This window comes from Electrophorus electricus, chromosome 5 (genome assembly GCF_013358815.1).
Source record: "Electrophorus electricus isolate fEleEle1 chromosome 5, fEleEle1.pri, whole genome shotgun sequence".
NCBI lineage: Eukaryota > Metazoa > Chordata > Actinopteri > Gymnotiformes > Gymnotidae > Electrophorus > Electrophorus electricus.
Window position 1 is genome coordinate 15737075 of NC_049539.1, and position 9897 is coordinate 15746971.

The 9897-nt window shown below is 36.8% G+C and overlaps 1 protein-coding gene across 2 annotated transcripts; it reads right to left on the minus strand.

Moving 5' to 3' along the window:
* Positions 1–854: 854 nt before the first annotated feature.
* Positions 855–6477, minus strand: ptcd2 (pentatricopeptide repeat domain 2). Of its 2 annotated transcripts, none has more exons than XM_035525861.1 (10): positions 6316–6477; positions 5612–5704; positions 5306–5435; positions 4091–4208; positions 3708–3786; positions 3270–3361; positions 2936–3049; positions 2044–2118; positions 1831–1944; positions 855–1625 (listed from the first exon to the last, which is right to left on the minus strand). In XM_035525861.1, exons 1-10 carry the CDS (start codon positions 6329–6331, stop codon positions 1389–1391), a joined length of 1068 nt encoding a protein of 355 aa, XP_035381754.1. In that variant the 5' UTR covers positions 6332–6477; the 3' UTR covers positions 855–1388. The 2 variants fall into 2 exon arrangements, with proteins under 2 accessions (XP_035381754.1, XP_026863724.2); XM_027007923.2 differs by having other exon boundaries at positions 6260–6476.
* Positions 6478–9897: the final 3420 nt, after the last annotated feature.

Genomic DNA, 9897 nt, shown 5'->3' on the forward strand with positions numbered 1-9897 from the left:
CTGGCCTGTCATTAGGTGACGATGTGATTAATCTGAAGGTAACGTATAGCAATGACGTCATGTTAATTTGCAAAAACAGCTCTTCTTCCTACCAGCCAACATCAAGATGTTCCACTCCCTTGAATACTGCCCTGATTTACTTTAATCTCTGAAGTTAGGGTTTAAGGAGTGTATAGAAATTACAGCTGTGTGGTTATGGCTTGTTAGACTAATCAATAACTCAGTAAACATTTGTCTTTGATCTATCTTGCACTGGTGGATCAAATTCAAGTGTATTGTGTCCCTCATTTTAAAATATGTATTTTAAACTGCTTGCTTACTGCAAGCTTTCTCACTGACCCTCCAGCCCAGGTTTCAGTAGCATGCACAATAGCACCTAGAAATATATTTAGAGATGGTCCCCTGCACTTTAGTTTCACTCTGATACACTTTTAGTATTTACACACATTGCTAAAGACCTTCATTTATCTGAGACAGGAGTGTTAGATTAGGGATGGAACTGAATTCTGCAGAATAGTACCAGTCTCTACTGCTACATGACAGAAGCAAAGTTTCTTCAATCTTCATCAACAGTTTTGTCTGCTGCCATCAGGACAGTTACTTTTCCTAGGAGAGCCAAACCAAACATATTTGAGATCATTTGTTCCATCAGTCATTGGAATTTTAAACAAACTGTTGGTCCATTTGCTAAGGACTTAAATACTGTTTTTACATCCCTCTGTGATTTCATCTTCTATAGGCCTATATGTAATGCTCATCTACATTTTATGGATTTTTGTTGACTACAAACCAAATGGCCCTTCAGCGACACTTTAGACTGACTATATATCTATTGCAAAAAAAAAAAACGAAAATTAGGTTTTACACATATTTACACATTTATTTAATCAGTAATAATTACAGTTTGCTTATTCTGCTTGGCTCTTTTCCTAGTTAAAGAGAGAGAGAACTATTAGATCAAATGTGTAGTTATATAGCTGACCTCAGCAGAAATACATAGATCCCCCTTGTTTAAAATGACTTAGAACAATGCCAGCCTATAAGGCCATAAATGGAAACATTTCTAATTTTAGACAGAAACCAGGATCTATATTCTTCCATGCCCCCAATTTGAGGATCACTTTAACTTGCTACTCACAAGTACTGTTTTGACAAAACTTCATTAGCTGGCTATAACAGGATAGAGAAGTGAAGGTATTTGAAGTCTGGGACTAAATCCATTAACTCCCTGTGAACTGGACATGCCATTCTCTGGTCAGCATGTAGACTTTTACCAATAAATAAACCAGGATATATGCCCAGGCATGGAGTTTCTCATCCCATCAACTCATATGGCATGTTCTATAATTTCAACAGTAGCCATGACAGCGTAGTGTGTGTTTGCGCATTCACTCCGACAGCAGTGTGGACTGCAGAGGCTTGAGTGTCCTTCGGCTGAAACTCTTCCTCCTCCCCCTCTCCCAGTCCAGAATATTTGAAGGCCTCCTCTTCCCTGAAGGGGTGTGACACAGCAGGTCATCCAGGCTCTGTGGTGTCACCTGACCTGTCTGCTGCAGCTGCCTCAGCACCTGCTCCACTTGTACCTCCCAGGGCCCGTCAGCACTTATCTCCATCAAAGCATCCACCTGAGCAGAGTGAAGGAGAGAAGCGGCTGAGAATTCCTTATTTAAATAGGGAAAGGATGACATAAGTAACCATGACAACAGCAAAAATCTATCTTCAATCCAGACAGATGTGTATCTGGATTGTAGAATTTAGGTTGTCGCAGATTGTACATAAACAGACACTAGTTTCACTGCATTGTGTTGGTACTAGATCCTGGGAACTCACCACATCCTGGGAGAATTCTGGCTTCTTTATAAAGACGGGAGTCTTGGGAAGGAGGGCCTCATTAAAGGCCGAAAGGACATCTTTAATTGATCCTTCCATAACTAATATTAGCACCTAGATACACACAAAAGCAAACAACTTTCCTCAGAGCAACTGTCTTAATTTCATACGCCCTCTCTCGCTCTCACACACACACACACAGAGTAAACTTACTCTCAAATTTTGACAAAGCCTGCTGTCTGTGTTCATGATCTGGGAGTAGATACCCTGTGCCCGCTCAAGATCATTCTGCAACATATGCAAGCAGGAAAAAACAACATGAGAAGTGCAGGTCCACCAGTTTATACTTCACAGAATCAGAGGCAGAGTCTGAAGCATCATTTAAAATAATAACAAAAGTGATGGCTCAGTTTTTAAAGGTACTTGATTAGTAATCTGAAGGTTGCCCGTTCAAACCCCATCACTGCCAATTTGCCACTGTTGAGCCCATGAAATGGCCCTTAACCCTCAATTGCTCAAATTGTATTCAGGCTTATTTGTTAGTTGCTTTGGATATAACTGTCAGCTAAATGCCGTAAACATAAAACAAAAACCTTGACATTTCTTTATTATAAATTAGTGGTCATGGCAAACTTTTAAATGTGGTTTTAATTAACCTCTATGTGGTTTTCATTTGCTTTGCGAATGCATTCATATTAATTATATATTTTCAAATCATGGATGTCACAAAAGTCTGTGTACCTGTATATTCAATATTTACCTTGGCTATGCTATGCTATGTACTCACAGACTGTTTCATTTTGTAAAACATGTCATGTTTTAATGATTTAAAACAAAAAAATAGCTTAGTGTGCTCCAGGAATACAGATGAAATACATCACATTTTTCATACACGTTATATGGTACATATGTAGAACTGTGACAGTTTTTCAGTAAAAATTTTCATTAAACAAATTTGGAACGTAATAAAGATTAAGAAACCAAGACAAGAAAAGCAGTGGCAAAGATGTTGTTAAAGCTGGGGATTTGTATGCAGCAGTCTAAGATCTGTAAGAAGGGCACATTATGATTTTACAGCCAATTCCAAATGGCATCAAAGACTTACCTGTTTGAGGGCAAGGGCAACTCCAAAACAATAAGCATGTCTGGGGATGAGGGTGCCTTTGATCTGGCCTTCCTCCATGAGTGCCAGAAAAATACGGAATGACTTAGGGGTGTTCTACCAGGTACAAAGAGTTCATAGATTAGGTGATACTATAGTCTGAAGCAGGGTTGTTCTATACATACCACTACATTTTCATCTGTGCTGTATTTTTCAAAATAGGCTTTATAAATTATATTATTAAAGTACAAATCAATGTCAACATTTGTACGTGTCCCAAAATTGCAACCCATCAGATGGTGATCCGGAACAATGTAAATCTCTCAAACGGACATACTAGTTTGTAGCAGGTAGCAAAGGCCAGCATGAAGGTGTCCTTGTTGAAACAGACACCTTGGGTTTTCATCTCCCTCACCACCTCCAGCGCACCTGTGACAACACAAGCCCATCAGAACCCTCCTTGCACTACTGTAACCATGGCAACAGACTTTCTTGGCAGGAGCAGGGAGCAGGAAAGGGATTTGATTGGCTTTCAAAACAACAATACAAACGCAAATTTACAAAATGCCAACTGGACAAAGCAAGCAAATAAATTCTAGGTGGCTTACTATTTCAAATATGTAGTACATTAAAAAAAAAGTATTAAAGAACAAACAGGCACAACACAAATGTTAATCTCAATTTTGACATGAATATATTTTATAAAAATGATGTATTTCATAATAATATATTTAAATGCATCTATAGACTTTCTAAACATAAGATTATTTCTTACCCTCATAGCATCCTTTGGTGAAAAGAATATCTATTCCAATATTAAAGGATGTACAGTCTGAAAAGAGTCCTTTTAATGTCTTAGGAAGAAGTGGGGGAAAAAAGAACATTACCATACTTATAGAGCTCCGTCTGCTGGCCAATTCTATATTAATATATAACTGGCCTTGATGTGCAACTGGGATTTTTCTCACAAGATTTCATGAGATTTTGTGAATTAGATAATAGCATAAATTACAGGATAAACCATTTAGTTTAACACCATGCAGAAGAAACCAGAGCAACATGCAAAATACAAAGGCCAATATGGAAGAATCAATATAATATGGAGTCTAACTGGAGTCCACTTAAAAGTGATGAGTCATTGTCTTCATGTATTAGTACCCGATCAGTCAGTGTAGAAAGTGCCATATCCTCCAAACCCAGCTCATAGCAAAGCCTCATAAACAATGGTCCAAACTTGAACTCTCCAAATGCCACATTACAATTCTCCTCATGGTACCTGCACAGAAAAAACAACTTTGAATACCCAAAACCTTCATGTAGTATATGAAGGACTATAAAAGTAATCTACATTGTGACCCTAGATTTAGCAAGTGCAGGCTTACATAAAGCAATAGTATGTGCTCCCAAGACCACCTGAAGGCAAACAGCAGGTGAGGGACAAAAAAAAGCTTTGAAGATACTCTGGAGCACTGTTATGTACATCATTAAGAGAAAAGTGCATGACATCATCTACAGCCTACCAAAATTTGGGCTTACATTAAACATAGATGAGCAAAGAGAAGATGCTTTGTCAGAGAGGCCACCAGGAGTTCAATAGCAACCCCAAAAAACCTATAGGATTTTACAGCCAACATGGAAAACCATGTACATCCCACAACAGTGTCAAAGATATTGATACTGTTGATACTTTGCTGCATCTAGCCTGCATAGGAGGGTGGCAAAAAGAAAAAGCCATTTCTTTAAAAGGTCTATCTGAAGTTTGGACAGTAGAAGTAATTGGGCTCAGATGAAAATGTAGCCCTTATATTCTAAAAAGAGCTGACAAATGTCATATCTAATGAGAAAAAGGTACGGTTGAACATATACAGAGTTTCTCCTGACTTTTTAACTTTACACTCATCAAGGTTCTTTTTTTCTCTTAGCAGACTTTTAAAAGAATTTGTTCTCATCATAGTTTAAGAAATGCCCCAGTTAGAAACTTGTCCATTCATGTATGTAACTTCAAAATAAAACCATCCTCAAACAGGGGGAAAAAAAACCCTGATTTTATGGTAGATATTTGGTCAGATGAAATCACAATGAAATGCATAAATAGTGAATGCGCAGATATATTCTACAGATATACTCTAGGAAAACAGACATGTAACTTTCATCTACTGCTAATAATGTTGGCCCATTTTCCTTCTATTAAGGATGTTAATTATATCCTTGAAATTGTTTGTAGAGGTTTTTGCTTTTTGTAATGATCAAAGAGAAAGAGTGGTATAAAAACAGCTGTGATCTTCAAAAAAAAAAAATCATCTTATTGTTCAATCCACATGATCACTATCATGGATCTTATCGTGGAGGTGAAAAGAACTGACCTTCACCTACCTGTAGATAGCTTTTCTGGCAGTAACCATGTCCTCGGCTGACTGGCAAAGATGCAGAAGCAGCTTCAGTTCAGCCTTCAGGATAAACTCATTCTTTTCCATCTTCTTATTTAATGCATCAAAATAATCACCTATCAGTATCAAGAAGACAAATTTGAAGAGTTGAGAAAGTCTGTAGATATAAATGTTTGATATTATATATGAATATAGTTAGTGAGCCAAACATTAGCATGAGGGTGTCTACTAAATAAAGATCTGGTTAAGACAGAAATCCAACTTAATTCACTCAGATTAGTTATTCACCAACTTTTTGAGCCAGACACTTGAAGGGCCATAGCAAGCTTCCTCTGCTGAAAATCGTGTAGCTTCACCACTTCCTCTGAAAGGAGACAGCGCTTAGCTGAAACAATAAAAAGGTGTCAACAATAATGCAATGCTTTGGGGGTATTCCACAAAAATCTTATGCGAAACAAACAAACAAACAACAACAAAAAAACTCAAGCCAAAAGACACAACTGTCCAATAAGATGAGAAATAGTGTACATTCCTCATTTTATGGCTTAAGCTATTCCGCTAGCTAGCAATCCTGTGCTGCAGAACACTAGTTTGAAACGTGTATAAAGGGAGCTGGGTAACTTAGTTGACCCTAGCTAGCTAACTCTGTCTACCATCTTATTAGCTATACTATCGAAATCGTTAGGCTTGGCAGCGACTTCTAACTAAGGGTAACGTATAGCTACTATAGATTGGTCTCTTAAGGATCAGACAACATATTTTGTAGTTAACTAACCTAGTTAACGTTAGACATTCATGAACTCGAGCTGGCGCACTTGTGCACCAGCTATAGAGCCATGTGTACAGCACATCACATTTGCTGTATTCTTCTGGCCACTAACTCTGAGTTATTTAAAGTCAAACATAAACCAACTAACATAGACAAATACCAAAAACACACCTCCAATTCTGCACTTAAAAGAGTCAGACTGGACTGCCGCACAAAGTACTGCCAACCTTGAAGCATGAGCATGATGAACTACAAATCGGGTGCAGTAACTCAGTCCTTGCAGCGCCATATTGTCCCCTAACTGTACCAAAGGCTATCGTAGAGCAGACCATAATATAACATATTTATAGACTTATCTGAATATGTAAAACAATACATACATGTTGCGTAAATATAAAGACAATTATCACAATAGTCTGCAGTGACTCAACAAAGCTTCGTCAAACACTGGGAGGGATAATATTTTGTAAAAACAAGCATCCCCCCGTTTTTTACTGCAACTTAAACTCTTCCAAGATGGCCCGCTTTATGGCAACAGTCTATTTACAGTGTACCAAAATAACTTTCTAGCTTGCAGTCGACAGAACCAGTTCTGTATACATTTCATGAAGTTACCGAGTATTGTGCTGGTATGATATTTAACATCAGTTTTGCAAGCAATGTAAACGCGTGCTGTGTTTAAATTTCGTGCAATTTTAACCAACAGAGGGTGCTACTGTATTGAAAAATGGACTTACTGGCGAGTCATTGTAGGCCAATTTTGCTTTGTTTAGATAAGGGAATCTGTTTGTAATTGTACTTTTTTCTGTTGGATCTAGAGCTCAGATGACAACAGTAGCTACTGTTGTCTTATGGCAATACGACAAATATCGGAATGTTAAGCATACATCCTATTCCTTAGGTATTTGGGCAACGTTCACACAGCAGAAAAAATGGGACCAGATCCTATTTAGTTGGGCTGTTCAACAATATCTATTTAATGTGACCTATAGGCTGTCTGACATTAGTATGGTCTCGCGCTTAAACTGATCCGCATGCACAAAATAACAATGCTTCACGTGACACTCTCAAGTTTAGGTAATCTATAAAAATGGATTCGTCAGTGATTAAATAGCCACTTTTACCTGATGTGTGAACGCATAGTCCAAGACTTTAGTAACAAAACAAAAAAAACAAACAAACAAAAACCCGCACACATTCGTAGCATATGTCATATGTTAATATATCATAAAGAAAATACACTTTAAATAAATACATTGGACATGCATACATCAAACTGGACATGCTGTCTTTTTCATTTTAAGGACTTCTTTCTAAGGAAATCCCCATTTATCCATTGACCCTGCAACATTCAAGCACATGAATGATCAATTTGATCAGTTTGAATGATCAATTAAACAAACAAATAAAGAACTGTCAGCGATATTTCAGTCTCACCTACACCTGGACAGACAGACAATCTAATGTACCTGAAAGAAGCCCTATTATGTCATTTTGACCTTCTCTGAAGTTAATGATTTTTATCCTGAGAATTACTCACTTCTTGTCATCTACGTGGGAAAACTATAAATATTTGTATTTTGGCAGTTTAGAATCCAGCCTGCGGTTTGCTGAAGCCTGGCATAAATGTTTTTTTTTTTTTTATATTTCAGATTTTCTTTCAAATGAAGTTCAGGAAGCTCTTAACTGTGGGATACACCTTTACCAACTGTACACAGTAGAAAGTGTAACTAAGTCTTTGTTAATATTGAAGAATCTACTCTATTAATCTATTATTAATTCTACACATCCACAGAGATGGTAACTTTATTAACATGTTAAGAGGGAACTGTGTGGGCTCTACTTGCACCTAAAACATAAATTTGAATACAAATAGTAGATGTTCCTGCAGGAAGTAACAATACATACTAAACTCCCAGTCTCATGTAAAAATGTAAGCTCAATAGTGCTAGACATGAATCAAATCTCACTTTGAAATAGAATTAAGTCAGAGACTGATCTGTTACCTCAAAGCGGAGTTCTCGAAGACTTATCAAGTGTTTATGGATCATTATAACAAAATCTGCAAAATTCAAAAATCATTTAATGCTATGGTACTGAGATTCCTACTGAGAACTACAAAGGTAAGATGTGCTATTAAACTTAATCAATTTATCAAACTTAAATAAACACAAAAGAATAATTCCTTAACCCAAATAGAGGTTACAACAAAAATGTAATAGCTGGTTTTTTTTGGGGGGGGGGGGGGTTTGTGGAGACAAAACCTTGTGACAGCCCTTCCCCCACACAGTGTAGGATAATCAATAAGGGACTGCATCATTCCACAGTCCTTTATTCATCTGCAGCTTCAAAGTGCGTTTCTAATGTTCCCATGTGTGTGTACTGAGGGGTAGAAAATAAAAAGCACACATATACCACATGTTTACACTACAATATTTAAAACATATGCTTGTTTATTGCTGCATTATGGGGAGTAATGTGTTATTTTATTGTGGTAAATTTAGTTGCTTTGTAAGAACTAACATTATAGGATACAAAAGCATTGAGACTGAATGTAAAATTGTATCCATTTAATGTCCAACAGCTATAATTTTGGTCTTTCCTGTCTGGTTGTTTAAATAAAAGGCTTACACCAGTAAAATTCTCCCAACAATATAACACCATTTTTCATTGTCCTCATCAAAAACAAGTGCTAAGGCCCAGCATTGGAAAAAGTCACACAGTGTTTAATGTGCCCGCTTACATTTCCTGCTTAAACTGTATCAAACATACTTGCCTTAGCACTGTTGTATAACTGGCTCCGGGGATTGAGTTTGTGGTTGCGGTCAAAGGCTTCGTTCCTCAGATAACAACTGTTCAGCTGCTGCTTTATGTATGCAGTTTCCTTGCCATGCAAATTACAGGACAGGCCAACAGAATATATACTACAAACCCGAGTCAATAGAGGCAGTAAATTAAAAAATAGAGGAAAAAAAAGAAATTTTCATGAAGATGCCAAAAATGCAGTATAATTGATTTTGGATGCATGAATTTTGGAGCTTTGAGTATGGCAGCCTTAATATTTAGAGAGAATATGATGCATTATTTTTAACACTTTTAACCCAGCAGTAGGCCTATACAGTATATTAAAAATAGCTTGTGTTTTTGTATGCATCTTTGTGTAAACCCTTCACCACATGGGCATGTAATTAGATATTTGACAAAGAGTAATGAGGACTAATAAGAAACATACTTTATGGTTATTAGAGGCATGAAGAGACATGTATGCAATGTATCTCCCTGATTTCACAAGCATATTCTAATATCATTGAAACAATGGGGGCTTGAAGATGCTTTATCATCCAAAACCAGTTCAATGACAGTGTGTGGGTAAATGATTTAAGTGTCTAAAATTAAACAATGAATTACTAAGAAACTGCAACTAGTCCTCTGGCTTCTGGAAAGCTGACAAAAGGCACACGAAGCTCGAGTCAAAAGTTAATTCTTTTTGTTCTCTGTTGCAAAACTTAGGACATTTAATGAAGAATTATAAGCACTTTAAATCGTTTTAGATGTATGTATTTTCCAAACATGGTTTTGCACTTTATTAGACTTTAAAGTTATAAAGTTTGTACACAATTGGTAGGTCTGGTCTCAATGATTTGTTTTCTACAAGTTATCTAGATAATGCTATTATATATATATATATATATATATATACTGATCAAAGCTCACAGGAAGCCTCCTCCACTCTGAAAGTGTGATGGAACACACACTGTATTATATTATTGTTATAATTCTGTACTGCAATACTCATTGTTGTCAAAATA

What these genes read in the sequence shown, in the direction of transcription:
- ptcd2 (XM_027007923.2), bottom strand. Translation starts at nt 6,377, where the DNA reads ATGGCGCTGCAAGGACTGAGTTACTGCACCCGATTTGTAGTTCATCAT. An exon ending in TTTTAAGTGCAGAATTGGAG is followed by an intron (nt 5,705 to 6,259) that starts GTGTGTTTTTGG and finishes TTATTGTTTCAG; the next exon opens with CTAAGCGCTGTCTCCTTTCA. An exon ending in TTGCTACCTGCTACAAACTA is followed by an intron (nt 3,050 to 3,269) that starts GTATGTCCGTTT and finishes TGTACCTGGTAG; the next exon opens with AACACCCCTAAGTCATTCCG.